The sequence below is a fragment of the Strix uralensis genome, chromosome 5, assembly GCF_047716275.1.
Source record: "Strix uralensis isolate ZFMK-TIS-50842 chromosome 5, bStrUra1, whole genome shotgun sequence".
Lineage (NCBI taxonomy): Eukaryota > Metazoa > Chordata > Aves > Strigiformes > Strigidae > Strix > Strix uralensis.
Window position 1 is genome coordinate 87,354,981 of NC_133976.1, and position 20,025 is coordinate 87,375,005.

The following is a 20,025-nucleotide window of genomic DNA, read 5'->3' on the forward strand; positions in this document are numbered from 1 at the left end:
GAGTAAAGACTAGGTGCTGAGGTCTGTCTAAATGCAGCAATGACAACTGTAACAGAAGAGTTTACAAGGCAAGGAAAAGACAGTGAAGCCACCCCGCAAAGCCTTGGGTGATACACAAATATTTAGAATGACAAAGAATGGGCTGTAATTTGAATGACACTATCAGTACAATCCCTTGGTGATTTGTATCAGTGTACCTTTGCCCTCAGTCAGCAGTACCAGTGATGCACACAAGCCTGCTGGTTCAGCTGAGACCCGACATTAAGGACGAGACTCCTTGCAGGTATCGGTCAGGACAGATGCTTTTTTTCCTCAGGAAGAAACTAGGCATTTTTACCCATTATTCCCTTACGAACTGGTGTTCTTGACATTTTTGCCAAGACTTCTCAAAATGTTTTGAGAAAACGAATCACAAATTGAACTGAGGGAAACCACAGGCAGGGGAATATACATATCTCACAAAGAAAGCTGGGTTTAAATCTTTTATCTTAAGTATTCTGAGCAAGGCTGCCTTTGATGCAGAGCGCTCAGTCTTGCTAACAAACTAACACTTCTGGAGGAACCTATCATGATGGGCCTATAAAAAGGAGAACAGGAGGGCTGCCCCAGGAATTTGGGGTAATACAAGCCAGCTTTATGTTTCTTTTCATTAATATTGTTGGCCTGACATTGTCCCATTTATTAGTGCACACACAATATTGTCTTTTTTTTCCCTTATTCATATAAATCAGCCTACCGAACCTCACTTGTAATCAAAAGTAGGAACAGTCTATGATGTGCAGAAGAAATGAAATACATGGTGCAGAATAAAGGAACTGAACAGAAACATCACCTGCTCTACACCCTATGTCTGGGAAACATAATTTTTTTAAGAATTTATCAACAATTATTTTTTTTTCCTTTTAAAATCCCCCCCAAAGTAATAAGCTACTTTTGCCCTGCCAGAGGGCTTTGATCTGCAAGGCTTGCCTTAACATTTTTATTTTTTTTTAAACATTGACAACTTAGGCTGTTTAGATCTGTATTTCAAGGTGTAATCCTTTTCAGTCAGCCCCTCTTATATATCCTTCCAGCATGCTCTTCCCCTCCTCCACGTTAATTCTTACATATAACATTAGCAGCTGAAACAGTTCTGTCACAACTGTAGGCAATTTCACCCACAGTTAATGAACAGGTAACCTGAAGCAGCAAATGGTTTCTTCTCCCCCCACCCCCCAAAAAAACCCCCACAAAAATAAAATACATTGCGAAGCCCAGTACAACACATGATCTTGCAACATGAGACCACAACTCCAGGCATCCCATGACAGGTTCTTATCACTCTTCCCACTGTTCTTCCCAGCCATTGCTCTACCAAAATTCAGCACCACTTCCTCACATTTCCAGTAACAAAATATTTTCAGAAATTACTGGGAAGAGATCACTTATCATTGAAGCTAGTCATGCTGTGAATTATGTAAGAAATTAGCCACAAGAAAGTCCTTTGTCATGAATACTTTCTTCCCTATTTTTTCCCCGCTTTGCCCATAAGCAGTTTATCCCACAGAATCCCACATACACTAGTTTCATGATCTGTCCTGTAAGAAATGTGTCAAACACATTACATGCTCAGTGTTAAACTGATTTCTCATTAAAATTGTTTAAATATATTTAAAACAAGCAATATAGAAAGGATTTATCATGAAAATTCAAGAAAATGCTTTTATAAGCATTCATTAAATAGCTCACGTGGGATAGATTTTTAAAAGTATGTAATAATAGAAAGATTCAGCTGTATAACAACTTTCAGCAAACACTATTTCAAAAGCCAAATTGCCCAGGCTAACAGCTGAAAATCCCCTCTATACCCAGACTTAGGACTTGATATTTAAGATAAATTGCATAATCCATATTTTTTCCTTATTATTGTGCTGTGAATACAACATAAACATGTATTTCTGAAAAAGTCAACAGTAGAATAGCTCTCATCACCAGCATGCTTATGTCCTAGACTTAACACCACCGTTGAGAAGCTTGATCAGTTCATACATTCCAGATTTTTGAGATTTTTTTTTTTCTTTAGAAAACATAGCTTTTGTGCCTACTTTGATCACATTTTCAAAATCTGACAGAAGAAAACCTCTTAAGAACAACCCCACCAAAAAACCAAAGTAGAGATTGGACTGTTCATCTTATAACAAATATTGACTATGAACATATGTCAAAAGAGTGAAGATATTCAGAACTCTTGATTTATTACAAAACACCCCACAAAAACTAAAGGCATCGCATAACAACTCCACAAGTGGACAGACAGGTTGAAATACTTCTTGAATGACAAAGTGAAAATTCAAACAGAAATCCCTTTTGCGCGATTATGTGTCTAAACTGATGTTTGATTGTACTCAAAAATGACAGGAAACTTTTAAGTTTAGCCTAAATATGTTATGGAAGTCCTCTGAAGTTTAAACAAGACCAAGTGCAAATTACAGTGTGTCTTACTGACAGAGCTTCAGTGATGTCTCTGCATCACTACTAGGGAGGTGTTGGCTGTGTGTCTGAACCGAGGGGAGATGCCATGCAGCAAGAAGAGGATGAGGTTAATCTTGAATGCTCTGGACTTCCATCTGTCTTTACCTCCAGCTGCTTTTTCCTTTGCTATGAAAAAGACATGAAAAATTAGAATTCTCTGATTTATTTACATATTCTCTGTTTTGGGTTTAAATATTTTAACTATTTAAGTATTTTCTGAATTATATAGTACTTTTAGAGTAAGCTGTAAGGCTGCAGAAAATGCTGAGCCAGACAGCAGACTATCCTTGATTCTGATAAGGCAACTAAAACCAGTACAGAGCCAATCCTGTCCAAAATAAATTTGGGGTGAAAGTAGACATTGCTCTGATCTTAGTCTGGAGAAGGGAGGCTCTTCCTAAAGGACACCTTTTGGACAGCAAAATTCTGCAACTGTCACAGTCTAGGGGGAATGATGCAAAATAATAATTTATCATTTATTTTACAAACAGACTGATGATGTGTTCCCCATCTTCCAGTAGTCTTCTCCTGGACCTGAACTACTCCCTCTCTCCCTCTCTGAGATCCCTTTTTGTTACTGCTATCTTCAGTGTAAGTAGTTTCTAACTCCATGTTAGATGGACACCACCAGGCATTATGTGTGGTTTCTGTTTGTTTTTTCTTTTGTCTCAATTTGTCAAATTACCTAGCATGAGTTTCCTAAGTAGTGCTGCTAAAATAAAATGTTAGAAGTTTTATAATTACTGAATTGAAAATGACTTCTCTCAGAGAAGTGGATAGAATCTCTCAGTTCTTGATTTCTTTTGCCAGCATCACACTAGTTGGGAGCAACAGCTGTTGAAAACACCCCGTACAGCCCCTGGATTCATGACCAGAACAAAGACAGTGCAAAAGCAAATTCGGCAAATTTAGTAGCTCAGCTCTCTAGTCTCTACTTACAATGTATAAACTAAGGGTTTCCAGAGCTTACAATATGGCCAGATGTGGACTGCATTATGACAGGGAAAAATGCATAACTCTCATTTATATTGGGAATAGTTAGCCTTTAAAAAAAAATTTTAGGGATACTATTAACATATACAAGAAACAATGGCAGTTTCTCATCCTCATAAAATACTGGATCTTATCAGAAATCACTGTGAGAGAAAGTTCCCATAAAGAAACCAATTAAAACCTAAAGCAGCATGGAAAATTTCCACTTGAATGGTTATGGTTTGGTCAAGCTACAAGCAACCAGAACCAGATCTTAACATGTAAAGCATCACTTAACCCTGAACAGAGACACAGCTAACGGGTCTTCCCATAAACAACAAATTCCTAAAGACCTAAATACACATAAACAACAAAGACCTAAATACACGTACCAGAGGAAGAAATATTTGTCTTTCAGTATACTTTAAAAAGAGCACGCACACCATTACCCAGCTGTGACCTCAACATACTGCAGGAAATGAGGAAAACGGTGGCAACTAATCTTGGAAATCGCTTGCCACCTGAGGGTTGGGCACCGAGGTTCGGCGAGCTCCTTCCGCCGGGCAGCTCTGTCAGGACCTTGGACAGCACCCGCGGGCCGCCACCTCCCAACCCCGTGCTGGGGGTGCAGGATCCACGAGGAAACCTTCGGGATTTTGGGAAGGAAGTGAAAAAGCACAGGAAAATGCGTTTTTCTGCATTACTTCATAAATTATTTGCCCCCCCCCCCCCATCATTACGAAGAAGTCAACTTAGAGCACTGTAAGCCAACAGCAAATTCTAAGTCAACATAAACCAATGGTATAGTTAAGGCTAGGGACAAACAAAGCTTTAAGGTAATTTTGGGTACAGCTTCACACTTTTAGTACTTTTTCATTTGCAAATAAAAGGGAGTTTTTGTTGGAGTCTCACTATGCAGACACACCAACCTCAAACTACAAAATCAACTGCAACATAAAGACTGTGACAATGTCATTAACTGCCTGGGATTTTATTTTTGGTTGGTTGCATTTAAAAATGGTGCTTCACAAAAGCAAAACAAAGCTAAATTACTAGAAGCCGTAAAAATTCAGAACATTTATGCTTATTTCTCACAATTTGCGAGACAGCTCTTTAAAAATCTGTCCACTTATGATGAAAACCAACTCCCTATTCCCTTTTAATAAAAAATAGACCTTAAAAAAAAAAAAGATCTGATCACTATTGTTTGAAAGCACTCAAAAGCAATAAGATGGTCACAAGACTTGATCTGACTGTTCTGCCCCTTTACAAACTCAATAAAGCTTGCTTTTTATGACTGATTGCTGTGCTGTATTAATCCCTAGCATATAAAACAAGCCTATTGGAGACCGGGACTCCACTGGGGGAGGACAGGGAAGCTGTTGTGTTCTGAGAATTAATCCACCTCAGAAAATCAAAAGCCAGCCACTCACAATACAGTAATCAGCATGTTCTCCACTGTGAAAGCCCTACATTTCCCATTTAGAAAACACAACTATTACTCCATTATGTACTGAAACACACAAAACCCTTTTATTTATTTGTGTTTGTTATTATTTGGCTTATATTTATGGGTTTGTGTGTATTCCATTGGTGGGTATACAACCATCAAGTTAAAAAAACCCCCAAACCCGTCTATTCCCAACTGCTTAAAAGGAAAAAGGGACTCCCACTGCTTTTTCCACAACTTTCTGGATTTGCTTTGTGAACAGGATTTTAACTCTTTATTACCCTAAATAAAAGGAAATTCTTTGCATTTTTTCCTTACACAGAAAGTTCATTTTCTGTTCAGGATAATTATGTGGGTTTGGTTTTTAGTTTTTTTGGTTTTTGTTTTGGTTTTGGTTTTTTTTTCTCTCACTTTGTCAAATTACCTAGCATGAGTTTCCTAAGGAGTGGTGCTAAAATAGAAATGTTAGAAATTTTGTAATTACTCAATTGAAAATGACCTCACTTTATTTCTAGGTGTTATTATATTTGATTCTCCTTTGTTAGCAAAAGCTTATTCTTTCCTTTTAAAGTTGAATAATGTAGCCTTCTAAGTAAAACTTTTTTTTTTCCAGAGTAGATTTTTTTTTTCATTTAGGTGCTAGAAGTATGAATTTTCCGTTGTGTTATGGAGATAAAGATTAAAAAACCGAAACAAAACCAGCTGCATATCTTATGTGACACAGTAATTAAACTGCTAAATGCATTCTGGCCTAAACACAAGAATTAAGGCTTATGGAAATCATTGAGAAGCCACAATCTGACAGACAATGTCCTCAAGAAGAACCAAAAACATACAATCCTTTTCCAGTCAGCTAGCAGAAGGCACCTACCTGCGTAAGAAATGACTTTGTAAACCACCACCTAAACACAAGTTTTTAATATCTGCTGAAATGTGCCTATCAAATTATTTTAAAAACAACAAATAAAGCACTTTGCTTATAGTCCTATTTAGACGTTGCTAAAAAAAAAGAACACTTTTCTCCCCCATTTGTTTTTAAAGAAGTCACTAAAAGCAACAAAAGCTATAGTCTTTGTTCCTATTGCCATTATCCCTTTATGCAAATCCTTTACTTAATAAACGGCAAAAGACAGCAGTTTTATATCATTGCCTTTAAAACCAACAGGTGACTAAAATCCCACCAGGTCAATTCCAAAGTCCCACCCGTCGGCACAGCAGACACTGCAGTCTCATGGTTAACTTGAAAGGACCTTCGTAGTCTGGCTCTACTCACCAGCAGTTTGAAGTACTCCTATGTATTTCTCATGGTTCAAAGTATCATGTGGGTTTTTTCCATTTTTAACAACAAATTGGAGGAGCAAAAGCTGATGCACATGCCTGAGCGTCTGTTACGTGCACATGTAGTTCTAGGACATAAACTTGCCGTTGCATTTAAGAATGGGATTAAATTATGAGAACAACACGAACAATTCAACTTTTCTGGGACCTTCCGTTTAGACACAACTGAAGATAACAAAACGACAGCGACACACAAGTGCTAGTAATATTAAGCTGTAATTCTTGTCTTGCTTATGCATGGAGGATTACACTTGGCTACCAGGGCAAAGCTATGGCACACACAGAGTTAACTGTGCCCCCCCGCCCTTTCTTCACCCCCCCTTCTCCCCCCATCTCATTCATGCCACATTCCACAGTGGCAGGGTCCAACAACAATATAGGAGGGTACCCAAAATGAAGAGGCAGGGCCTTCCATTCTTCTGCCTCTCTTGAATTAATTAACTGGAAATGAGTTTTGTCAATGTTTTGGAAAGGCAGAGGGGTGAAAAGAAACTGCTAGAATTAATCACAGTGAGAAACTACCTCTTCAGCAGTCTGCCAGAGTTCAGAAAACCCATGAGAAGTGCAAAATAAAAGGAAAGTGGGCTGACTTACCATCCAAAGGAACAAATAAAATTCAAACAAACACCCAAGTCTCCAAAACAGAGACATGCCCCAGTGCAAAGGAATGTAGCATCTGTTGCCACAACAGCTTCAGCTTTGTTTTTAATATACTTGTCATGAAGACTGAAAGGTAACAAGGTAGAAGAAACAATTTACTAATAACTCAAATATACAGAAGGCATGTTGTGTTTAATTCACTAAATATTTATGTACATCCAGTGTTCCACTGATCCTTGTATAAGGAGAGATATTTAAGCACCATGATTGAAAACGAGTAACTTTCACTGTTTAGCCCTGACTCAGCACAGATCGTTTAAATGGAGAAGGCAGACTGCAAAGCAGTTATTTCTTTGCTGAGTTTTTAATGATAGTTATCTCCAGGTTCAACAATGGAAATTATAACAACTTAATACTGCATGCATGACATCTTTCTACTGAAAAAACCAAGCAAGCACTGAAATTTTAACTATTTGAGAAGAAGGATCTTTTTCCATAGGTTAATTTACCTAGGTATTTAGAAAATGTATAGGTGTCCTTTTGTTTACAACAGCGAGGCAGAAGTATCATTTGGCAGTTTTTCTGAGAATGAACGTAACACTTCCAGCAGACTGGAACTAAAACAGAAGAAATCTTGATTGTCTGAACAGGGAAAAATATTTTTAAAAGATAAATCCTTTTTTAATGATTTGACTGTTCTTAATTTTTTGTTCACGAGGGCTTTTTCTTGACAGATCTCAGAATTAACTTGTCATCTCGTTTCTCTGTCTCTAAACCCATACTCTCAAGGGTGGAATTGTCTGCCAGCCCCTTCTCTTCCATCTGTGCAATGAGGTCTTGGTTTCTCTCATTCTGTTCAGTGAGATTGCGGATAGCATATACTGCCCACTGGTTCACAACTGTTGGACAAAGTTAAGGATCATTTATTTATTTAAAGATGAAACAATGCTTGTTTTAATTTATTACTGCATTCACCTTCCCCTGCTGCACACCCCCCTGCCCCCATCCCTCAAACCCAGAAAAACAGTAGAAACCAAGGGTTAGAAAAAGACATTTACAGGCAATGACTCTGAACCTGCAAATACTCGTATATGAGGTAATTTAAGCTTAAATGAGGTATGTCCATTAACTTCAGGCAAGTTTATTAGGTTTTATCTTGAATTAAAGAACCCAACCAAACCAAAACAGAAATGAACTGCAGGAATTAAAAGGACATATTGTTTAAACCAAAATTACAGTTAATTGAAATGTTCCAATGATCTTCCTAGTGAGATTAAAAAAAATAATAAAAAAAAAGTCAGTCACCGTGTTTATGATCTGAACACTTCCGACACTGCACTTCCAAGAACTGGCAAACTAAATGAGCTGTAAACCAGGTACAAGAAAGAAGACAACTATTATTTTCACTCTAGAAGCTGAAGAAATGTAGAAAAAGAGAAACGTCTCTTCTGTAGGTTAACAACTGAAAGTAGCATAAATAATGTGGGAGACACTTCAAAATATTTAACTTCTAATGTTATCTAAACTTGGTTGTTTGTGCCTGGGTGCTTTCACAAACATGCCAAGAGAACAGACACCAAGATCACCAGCAGGTAGCTCCTGCTCACATTTAAATGGGCACAAGCTGCAACTCATTCACCTTCTAAGGTGGTCCCTTGAGGCCAGGATTGAGGCACATGTCAGGGCCATAGACAAAGGATTTACATTCCCAGGATTATCAGTCAGGCATCTTCCAAGTGAACTACAGTGTTCATTTTATGATGTGTCAGAGATGTTAGCCCCAATTCTGCAGCTGAAAAGCTATGTTATGATATAATCTTTCCCAAGTTACCCATACGGGAGGCAAGCCATTCTGAATCACACAAAAGTGGTTTGCCTGCAGGGCACCAATTATTTACTACATGTAGCTTCACATCCAGTAGAAGAATATGCATAATTTACTCATCTCCTTGACATCTTTTGGGTTGGACAGTGTCTAAGCACAGAGATAAGACAGTATTCTTATGGGCATTTGCCAGGGGGTGACTGAAGGGGAAAACTCCTCAGTTGTGGAAGATGGGAACTTCAGCCAAAACAATAAAATACAGGAACTGGACTTTCTTACACAATCTATCATGACAGCATTTGGAAAATCCAGTACCACGGCACGCACATTCTCACAGTAGCAGTGTTGCCGTTTTCTCTGTGTGCCTTGCACTGGCTGTTGTGGCTACCTTGTGCCACTTCCAGCTAGTCCTCAGGCTTACATCTCTGCTTACACCTTCAACATCTTACAGTCACTCCTGCGGGGTTGTTGGACGCACCAGACAATGTGGACAAACAACAGAACGTAGCAGGAACACCTTGCTTAATGTAAGACCCGGTCCTGCCTTCATGAGATTACATTTTAAGAGAGAGCAAGTGATAAACTGAGAATAGAGGAGACTAAAACACAAGTTTATGACTATACCTAACCACAGCTCTACTTCGATGCCAAAAGAGACTAGAGAAGGGACTGAGATAAAAAGCACATGAGGAATCATCAACAGACAGAGAAAGGTTTAAATGAAGAGTAGCTTGGACAAGTGTCACGGGAACCTATGTGCTAGGGAACAATCCTGTGCCGGCACGCACCAGTGGAACAGCCCCCTGCCTTTTAATAGCAGTTCATATTTATTTTCATGTTCAAGCAACCCAGGACTGAAAAATGGCAAAGCAGTAACAACTACAGGGCTTTTTTCTGTCAGAGTTCTTCAGACTTTGTCAGGAACCATGCTGCATAACTCCTTTGTTTAAAATATTCTGGCAAAAGGCTGGATCCAGGTCGGGTAATGACAGAGGAGAGAAATTAAGAAAAAAAATAATTATGTATCACATCAAAGTCTTAATAGGTGAACACAACTGAGAATATCAATGTATTCTCTTCTGTCAGTGTATCACTACTATGGTTAAGTGAAAAGACAAGTGCCAAACTACATGTAAGTTACATAAACCGAGTATTTCCACTGAAGATTACACTTGAGTCTATAAACCAACAATAAAATACCAATCAAATCATATATAAGCAGAATCTCACTCATCAGCTCCAATGGTGAAAATAAATTTCAGAATAGTAAAGTACGCAAGCTGATGAATGCACATGAACAAACAGAAGAACAAAGGCTGATACCTAGCAGGTCTTTCCAAGGTGTGATTTAAGGCATTTCACAAGTGCCAAAAACTAATATGAAGATCTCCCAATGAACTGTGAGAAACATGCTACTATCCTCCCTGGCTCTGCTCCTGGGATGAGGAGCAGACTTCTTGTGTTGTGTTCCTAAAATGAAACTCTGCATAAAATACAGCACTTGCATAAAAGAATACCTCCTAAAATTAAAAAAAAAGTTATTTTCAAAGAGTGACAGTCCTCAATCGTGCCAAGTGCCACACAGAGAAAAAGTACTCCCAAAAATATTTTTTAATGTATTAGCCTTGGGAATAATCCTGTTACCATCATCTTTATGTCCTTCAACACAAAACCACTGCTAAACCCCACAGCAAATGTTTTCCTATTATCATATCCATTCATGCTTACATAATATCTAAGACATCCCTATTATCTTATGAACTCTACCATCATTATGGCATTTATCATTATTGACTACTGTAGCTGAAGCTGCAAAATGGTTTCAATAACGTTTTCACTCACTCAAAAACTCTTTTCTGCATGTAGGTTTTCCATTGTAAATTCAGTCATGAATATGCATGATTTCCCTTGTTCGCATGCTGTGTGAGGCTAAGACCTTTGGATGGCTGTGTGCAGACCTAGACAGACTTAAGTGTCAGCAGAGATTAAAGCTAGTCCCCAGCTAATATTCACATTACCCTCTTGCTCCTCTCCAAAGATAGAGACACAGAGAGAAAATTAAACATATTCTAGAGTCTCTAATCCTTACCAACACTTTAAGCACTTTATTGTATGCTCAGCTTTAGAAAAAGAGCTTCTAAAGTTTCCATAGTTACTACAAATAAGAGCATGAGCCTGCTTCTTGTGAAACCGCATAAAAGAAAAGAAATGCAGCAAGCACAGTAGATCTGATTGCATAGACTTGTCTAGATTTTTCCAAGAGGACCTACTGCACTCTCAAATGAATTATAGACAAGGAAGTGAAGATCAGAATATCTCCGTCACAGTGCAGAAGGCATGCAAAAGAAATAAAAATTTTCATTTCTTTTTGCAGGAGCTTCATTACTAGACTACCTGTGTGTAGGAAATGAAAGCAAACATTCGTACGCATTTATAGCGCGCCTCTTTCAAAAATCATCAGTACTGTATGCTATGGGATTCCTATGTTATTTTGACTTATACCAACAATAACAAAACTGAATCGACTTGCTCTCTGTTCCATACTTGTGTAACATCTTCATACAGCAATTTAAAATTTATCATCTAAACTCCTCTGGGCCATAACTTCATTTGTCAGGGAGCGGGGCATACAGGAAGAAAGGAAGAGAGGTGGAGAAAATGTGCTGGAAATCTGCCCTGGAGGATGAAAAATTTTACTATCTGGAATAAACCACAAAAATCTATGCCACTAAATCCTGTGGAAGTTTTGCCACTGACTGCAAAGGGAACTTTTCACAATTCTTTTTCATATGGATTCTACTACAGGGGGTTGCTAGAGTCAATGCTAGCAATAGCACAGTGACTGTTTTATAAGTTTAATGGTGTGTGAAAATACAACCACATACTGTCAGGAGTTGCTAACCAATATCCCATTGTGATGCATTACTGGAGAGGACGACTTACAAACCATTTCCCTAAGAGACTATTCCAGATTTACATTCTCATATTAGGAGGTCCAATTTGGACTAAAAGTTATTGGCAAGTCTATTGCAGCCATCGGAAGCCCTATGAATTGTTCTATAAAACAATTTGGATTCTATGGATGAAGGATAGTAGACATAATTTTTAATGAGGCTTCAGTCTGATGAGGTAGCTATACTGCAATGCATAAGTAATCTTGAAAGTATGTTGCTTGAAAAAGGCAAGTAGTAAGTTTTAAAAGTTAAGTATTATCATTAACCAATACAGGATGCTGAAAAGTGGTGACAAAAAAATGAAATACGTACATCTGTTTTCTTAAGTCCCTTTGATAGTTACTAATACTGAGGAATTTCTAAATATAATATCCTTGGTGGAGAGATTGATTTATTGTACAGTGTAGATACTTTTTTTTATTTCAGTTCCCCGCACTACAATTGATTGTCAATAATCAAATGATTACTGAGGGAACTTTCTTCCTTAAGAGTCATTTGGCCTAATGAGAGAAAAAGGATATTCTTTGCCCAATTCCATTACCTCATTTAAACCAGATTTTTGACTATTTAAATATTAACTACATTTTAATCAAATATAGGAAGAGATACAAAACTTTAGCAAGAAAGACAACCCACATGGGTTGGAACCCTAGTCAAATGGGCTGTTTATGCAACAGCTAAAGCCACCCAACTTCTCTAAGAGCTTTTCTGAAACAGGGCTCCCGGGCTAGAAACCAGAGATAATGAAAATACAATTCTTGTTAATTATGTTTCCTTCTGGTCTTCAACAAGTAATCCAATTATCACTAAAACTTCTGTAGACAGGAACGAAGTACTAAAGTGTCACGTTAGAAGAATTACTTCCACTTACAGACCTGACTGGATCATGTTGAAAAGACATAAACCATTTCCCCCTCAAGTCTTTCAGTCCTTTTAAGTACTTTTGTTTCACAGTGACTTGAAGATAATTCTTCTCACCACTAAAAGAGGTCTCTAGACAGCTACTGCAACCGTTAATCACAGTTTGGATCAACGTGCTGTGATTGACCACACGTAGTAGACAGTCAGGATTTTGGTCCCTCACAGCCAGCCAAAGTGCTTACAAAGCTCCATGAGTTTCTTCCTGTTGGGGGTTTTAGTAGTTTTATGAAGTCCTAGAAGCTGTATAAGATGACAGCAATTCCTCGCAACTCCTTTACCTTTTTTATGTAACTTTTATTTGTGCTTAAGACATTACCAAAAGAGTAATCACAGAAAATGTGAAGAACTAGAGGTTTTATCTTAATTTATTTACTTATTTTAAAGAAGCTAATTAATATTTTTATAATTAATGCTTTGGACTCTATTTATACCTGACATTAAATTATCAGCATCAGAAAACTTCAGAAATTCAGCCTATACAAACTTAAAATATTCTGCCTAGAAGTTCGAATAAAAAGGTCTAAAATATTTCGGTTGCCTGTATTTTTATTTATTCCATAGCAGTTATTATCACCTATGACTGCAGTCACCACATTCTGGGTTTAAAAGCTAGAAACAGGCAGTGCTCTATCACCTGGGAATGTCCATCCTTCCTTCCCTCCCCTGTCTGACCTGGCTCTTGCAGAGCAGACACAGCACAACTCATCTAACCTAGAAGCCTCTGAGGTGAAGAGGCACCATTGGATGCTGGAAGAGGCATTTATTCTGGATCAGTCTTTTTAGGGGTCAGATTTCTAACCCTAGGGAACCTAAAGCAGAGGTTCATTTCTGCTACAGGTAACTCTCACCTGGTCCAAGAGATCAGTAGGAGGGTTGGACCAACCATTGCCAAACAAGCTTCAATCTCCACCACTGCGTGGCAGCAAAGCTTCACTGGAAACGCATGGAATAAGATGCCTGCAACCAGCCCTTTCCTACACCTTCCTGGGACAGAAAGACCAGGGTGGGCTGCTGATGCTTACTGCAACTGCTCCCATTACAAAAAAATTTGCTTCCACAAAATATTTTGGTCAAGACGGAAATCCTATCCCCAAAACCCTGAACTGGGATATACAGCTCAAATACCACTCTGTAGAAGAACACTGCTTTGCCAGAGAAAGATCTCACATGATACCGTGTCAGAATAGACAAATGGGCAAAACTACTCAGTTTAAAGTAAATAGTTTCAATGCTAAGGCAACATTCTCTGTAATGCACAGCCGACAGAAACTAGGAAACATCTGTAGCAGAAAATAATTGTACATTAAGTATTTTTTTCCAGTTCCCAAGCCTTCACTAATCTCCCATGCCAGTAGATACCTCTTCCTCTAGCAGACAAACACCATCTTTCTGGCTACCTGTATTTAGATCAGTCTCTGAACATCCTACCCATCATCTGTAATGACGAATCCATTTCTTAAAGTGTTTCTTGTGGGATACAGGTTTCTTTAAAATGGGACTGAGATCTTCTGTATAATCGACAGGCATGTTATATCTCATGTCTAACTTCCAGTGAACGTTCACCCATTTAAGTATCTACGGCCAACAAATATGCTTTAAGACCAGAATGGATGATTATACCTCTTTTGTTCAACATTTCTGCACAGAACATAGATGACCAAAGGCCAGCCACTCTTGAAATGAAGCCTGTCGATTCTGTTTCATGTACAAGATGTACTCACGCCTTATTCTGAAAGACATCCAACGCCGACCAGGAGATTTCACTGTGTCCCTAAACAAACTGTTCCAGTGAGTAAATATCTCATTCATTACAGCCCGTGATTTCTTTCTGGTTTAGATTTGTTTAGAATTGTTTCCAAACACAGATTTTCATTATAGATAAAAAAAAAAATAATTTACAGGTCATAATCAAGGCACTTGGTAAGCACCCTTTGCATGAACTAAAGAGAGAAAGTGAGGGAGATATTCCAAGTTTTGCATAATTCTTGTAGCACTTCCCTGCATTTGTATTTTTCAGCATCCCTTCTGAAGCACAGGCGCCAGAGCTATGTAACAAATTGTGTCAAAATTTGCTATATGGCTGATCACAGGTGCAATGCAGTTGCCTGCTCCTTCTGCCTATTAATAATTCAGAAGAAGCGAAAAACAAAAGCTCACAGTATTCAGTCGCCCTCTCACTCCTAGCTATGATGCCACAAGCAGAGTCCAAATTCTCCAGGTCATTCAGAAACACATTTTCAGCACTGTCCAATTCCGACACCCAGAGCCAAATCATGAAGCTCATTCTTCATTCCAAGGCTTGACCGCTTTTAACTCCACATTCGCTTCAGTGACGCCCAGCTAAATGCCACCCAATGTTCATTAAAGTGCTGTTTACTACTGCAGCAATTTGGGTTACTAAGATGTTTCTTAGACCAATGTGGCGATTTTTCTCCCCAGCTCACTGGTACTTCTAGGTTAACAGATCACAGAAGACACCACTGAACAGCATTATATACCCAGTTCGCTATTAGTCTTTAACGCCTGCCAGCTAAACAACATTTAATCCATATTCTATGTGCCTCTTTTCATGCTCTGTGGGACTTCAGAGCACAGTGCCAACACACCTTAGTATACTATGAAATTAAACACAAAATTTCAGTCAAGTACTCCGGAGCTACAAAAGTCATAGTACATGTTTAGTTATGTCAGGCTATTTTTATTATAATGTCTCTTATGCCAAAACTTACAGAACTTAAAAAAAAAAAACAAACCTGAGCCATAACCTCTAGTTTGTTTTACTTTTTCCTATACTCAGACTCGTAATACTAGCTTAAAACCATGAATATGACACATTCATTTTTGCTGCTTAGGCTGCCAATTTTTTTAAAATTATGACTTACATTTTTAATAGAAACCCATAATTTTTGAGTAACTATAAATCATCTGGTTTTAAAACAGAAAGAATCACACCCTTGATCAATTTCAAGCTAATGCTCCACAGTTATAATATTTGGTTCTTACAGTCCCTTTTATTACACTAATCCCATTTTAAGAATTCATGACAACTAAATCTGTTAGTTATCTGTAAGAGGTACCAGAGAGTTAGCAGGTTATTACATTAAAAAGAAAAAGCTTCAATTGCTGTTACCTAACTGTTAGAAATGTCTTAGCTTATCTTCTTTTCCCAGGTACAGAAAAAAATGCAAAATTCCATTAAGTTGAAACTCATGTATCAAATTACTATTAAAACCTACCGCAAACATTGAGATGTAAAGCACTAAAGCATAGAGGGATGGTAATTGTGTTCACAAACTGATTAAGTATCGGGCAGGCTGTAGTCATTTTAAATTTCCTTGGACATGTAAAGAAAAAAGCTCCACCTACACACAGAAATATATTCATGTGCATTTATATGCATACATATAGAAATAAACAGCTTTTCTGAAACATTTTAAAATGGAAATTATAGAAGTCAAATAAAACTTCCAAAATATGGCACTAGACTTAAAAACCCAACCTAGTTAATATCTGAGATGTGGTCAAGGTAATTATAATGTATCACTCTAAGGTAGATGACAAGATAAGCTGACTCACAATCTGGAAGCTCTTTTCCTTTTTATAATCTCTAGAGATTCATCTCTTTATATAAATTCAATAAGGATCTGTATGCCAGCTTATCTCTCAGCATTGTAGTTGAGTATCTTATTGATTCAGGGTCTCTGAATAACTTATATAGCATAATCCTGCTGATTTTGGTAATTTCAAATGCCACTTTATGACAAATAATCAAAACAACAAAGGTAAATGAAAATGCAGTTCCAGTCTCATAAACACCAGATGATGTCCAGCGTGCATCCAAAAATAATAACGGTTAAATAAATGGGTGTTTTGAAAGATGCAGCTAAATTACAACCAACTAAAGTTCTTCTCCCACGTTTTGCAAAATAGCCATTAGCCACAATTATATCTGCTACAATTTCAGGAAATGGCTGCACCTCCTTGAAGAAATCTCAGAACACCAAGAGACAAGAACAAATCGACAAGGTTAATGGAATGGACTGCAAATATATCCTTAGTGAGAAAGAAAGGCTAGATTTTTGGAAACCATTTCAGAAATAGAAAGACCAAAGTCTAAACAAAGATCTGGGGAAGTGAAGGAAAACGATTTAAGGATCAGAAAGGAGCTACATAGGACAATGCATTTGCCAGCTGAAGTTACAGCTTGTTTTAATAATAGTGACCGAAAATGGGACAACAGAAAAATGTCAGAATGAAGATATTATGCAAAGCATTGGCCATATGACATCGGAATATTCTTTGGAGGTATGCAAGAAACAATGTCAAGAAGACAGACTGAAATATGATAAGGTGGTTGGAGAAGGCATTCCATTCTCAACAATATTTTTGAACCACTCCTAAGCTTTATTTAAAAAAACCAAAAACCTTGAGTCTCAAATTTCTAGTGCTCTGTCTCAGCCCAGAGGGGAATTTTTCAGAAGAAAGTCTACAGAAAAATCAAGCAAGCTGTTTGAGCTATAAAAGCAGTGAAATATTATATTTTCTCCATTTCTTTTTCTTTTTTTTTTCTTTTTTTTTTTTTTTTTGGTGCTCCTGGTAACTAAAGATCCGCTTTCTTTCAAGAATTCAAGCCTGTCATGGATTTAAATCCACCAAGAGGATTAGGACAGAGGACAAACATGACAATATTTGATTTAGAAATAGAGTTATTAACTTTAATTCCTCACTTTTACATGCATGAGTTGGTGCCTACAGAGATTACTCTTCTCAAGGGATTAGAAATATTATAATGTAACATTTGAAAGAGCCTTCTTGCAATGTGTATACCTCTGTTAAACTTCCTCCAGCTCTAAGAGGGAACCTGTACATCACAAGTTTCTTAATGACAGTAGTTGTCACTTACTGGAGCTGGGTAGAAGTGAGATACTGAAGATTAGACTTGATATTTACATCTCTGCAAATCTGGTTTAGTATTTTATATACGCTCAAGAAAATTAATACTCCCCCCTCCAACTCTGAATTTCAGTATTTTAATCATCGTGCAGAGGCACTAAATAAGTTGCATCCTGAAATTATGGAATCAGCTACCTGAAATATACCACTAAGAATTACAACTTTGTTAAATGTCCAAACACTAAATTTAATCTGTGATCATTTCTGGAGGGGAAAAAAAAAACAAAACAAAACAACGGGACAGCGCTTTCATTTCTCAGACTATCTTTTCCTGTACTGCACACTGCATTCCCTCTGAGGTCTTAGTCTTTTTCATATTAGGAGAATGTTGCATTTGAGAAGAGAACATTTTTTCTTGGGGAACAGTATGGATTACTGATATAGCTAGTAGATGTAGGACATCTCACAAGAAAACTTCACATTTCTGTTTCCATTCTAAAGCAATCATTTTCTTGCAATAAACATTTCAGAAGTGCAGCCTTTGAGTCAGAATTCAGATCTACCAAATATCATGCTTAACATGGTATAGTTTTTTGCTTGGTTCTTCACCTTTAATTGAGTTCTGTTTCAAAGAGTTTACAACATACAGAAATAAACAACGGGTTAAGACATGGAAGCTGTATTATCCCAACTCTTCACATGTGAAGCCAATGTCAAGAGGGATTTAAAATAAAATTAGGTGACACAAATGCCTCCTGTACCCTTTTCAACAGGGAGCATGCACCTAGATCCTCCCCCTCCAGAGTTTTATAATCATCCCACTCAGGGCACTTTATTCAACACTGTATAGAAAGGGAATCCAGACCTCTTTAGTGCACTGACACTTCTGTAAGAACACAACTTTTCACTTGCAACGCTTCTTTCAAGAGTGTAAAAATGACCTGATACAGAGTGATAGAAGTAGGCATTGGTGGGCAGATGACCTTCCCAACTAAAACTGAAAGCAGTGTTTGGGAATAGCCGTGTTCTTCCCCTTTCACCATGAGAAATAACAAAAAGGTTGAAGCCTCTTGGGAATCACTTAAGAAACTGGCCCCCTACTGCAGTCAAAAATTCCCACCACAGAGGGATTCCCTTGTGAGACACACAGACCTCTCGACTCCATTAGTATCTAACAAAATATAGCTATAAACAGTTCCCAGCAACTTGCAGGAACAGGATAGGATTTGGTCTGCTGAATAAGGTGAAAGAAATAAGCCCCTCTCAGACTGTTCTTGCTCAATGAATAACCACACTTGTACCTGTTCCAGCTTCTAGTCTGACCAGTTCATCTGAATATAATTGTAAGATATAGAGAAGGAGCTAAGGTTCGTGCACATGCCACAAACCAGAAATCTTCCACTCTCTCTTTAAAGAAGAATTCTCAGCACATAGGAGTTGAATTAGTCTGAACTGGAGTGTGGCAATACAGCGATTTCTTCTTGCCTGACCATTTTTTTTCCCATCCTCATTCCATCTATAGTAGCTGGCTTCCACTCAGCTGATATTTTGTGTTGTCTTTGGCACTATGAACCTAAAAGTTCAGGCCAACAGATTTCTGCTCTTTACCTGTGCTGACAAGTCCCAGTCTCTTACTGCTGACCTCAGCCACTGCTGGGGCACTAAAAACTTACTATCTACCTTTTTTGTTAAACTCATAGTGACACAATCAGTACTGGTTTACAGAAAATAAGATTCTAAGTGCTCTGTGCCCCAGGATAAGGGTTGCAGCAGCAGCAACCTGTGATAATGCAGAATCAAAGCCCTCTACCAAAGAATACACTTCTACTTAGTCCAGGTAGACTTCAAATTTACTTCTACAGCAAAGAAAGTTACTTCTACAGCAAAGAAAGCGTTAATGGGACGAGAAAAAGGGTAGTTTCTTCCAAGTAGGCAGAACTTGACTGGGCATGGGGAGGCCATCACTGTTTTCATCAGTAGTCTAGGTCCTTTGCACTGACCATATCCACTGAAATAATATGATTTTATATACGCTTATGAAAACACAGAATCAAGTTAACTCACCTCAAATTACTAAACACATTGGCAGTGCCTAAAGTGAGCTTTCCAAAGGCAACCATTGCTGATGTAACATTATGCTGTGTTTTCTTGCCAACATACATGAGATAGCCACATTTACATGCAAATGTTCAACTGTATGATGGTTTACTCTAAAAAGTCAACTCACACTCCTATTTTTGCTTTCTTCTGGCTTCTGTTCAGCTGTGAGGCTTTTTTTACAGTATGTGGCCTGTTTTAGGTTGCACTCTGTAACTTAGAAATAAAAAGTCTGTCAGCTCCCCTAAAAGTCTTTGCTGGCATCTCACAAACTGCCATTGTTGTAGACTGTGGCAACTTGATTTCTTCTAGCTTTAGCCAGAGGTTTCATGAACCACAATTATACTTGCTGCTGCCATGAAGTCAAAAGTATTTTCAACCTACCTCTTAGATGACTTTCAGACTGAGTATAACAGCAGAAGCTTAAGGAAGGAGTATCTGAAAAGTAACTTGTATTTTCTACA

At 37.9% G+C, this 20,025-nt stretch overlaps 1 protein-coding gene across 3 annotated transcripts in view; it reads right to left on the reverse strand.

Annotated features, from left to right (window-relative positions):
• Positions 1–6,950: 6,950 nt before the first annotated feature.
• ATXN10 (ataxin 10) overlaps positions 6,951–20,025 on the reverse strand; it is a 103,818-nt gene continuing 90,743 nt past the window's right edge. For all 3 annotated transcript variants that reach the window (XM_074872115.1, XM_074872114.1, XM_074872116.1), the window contains one exon: positions 6,951–7,770. In XM_074872115.1, the coding sequence (XP_074728216.1) occupies positions 7,583–7,770 (188 nt within the window). In that variant the 3' untranslated portion in view covers positions 6,951–7,582. The remainder of the gene's footprint in view (positions 7,771–20,025) is intronic.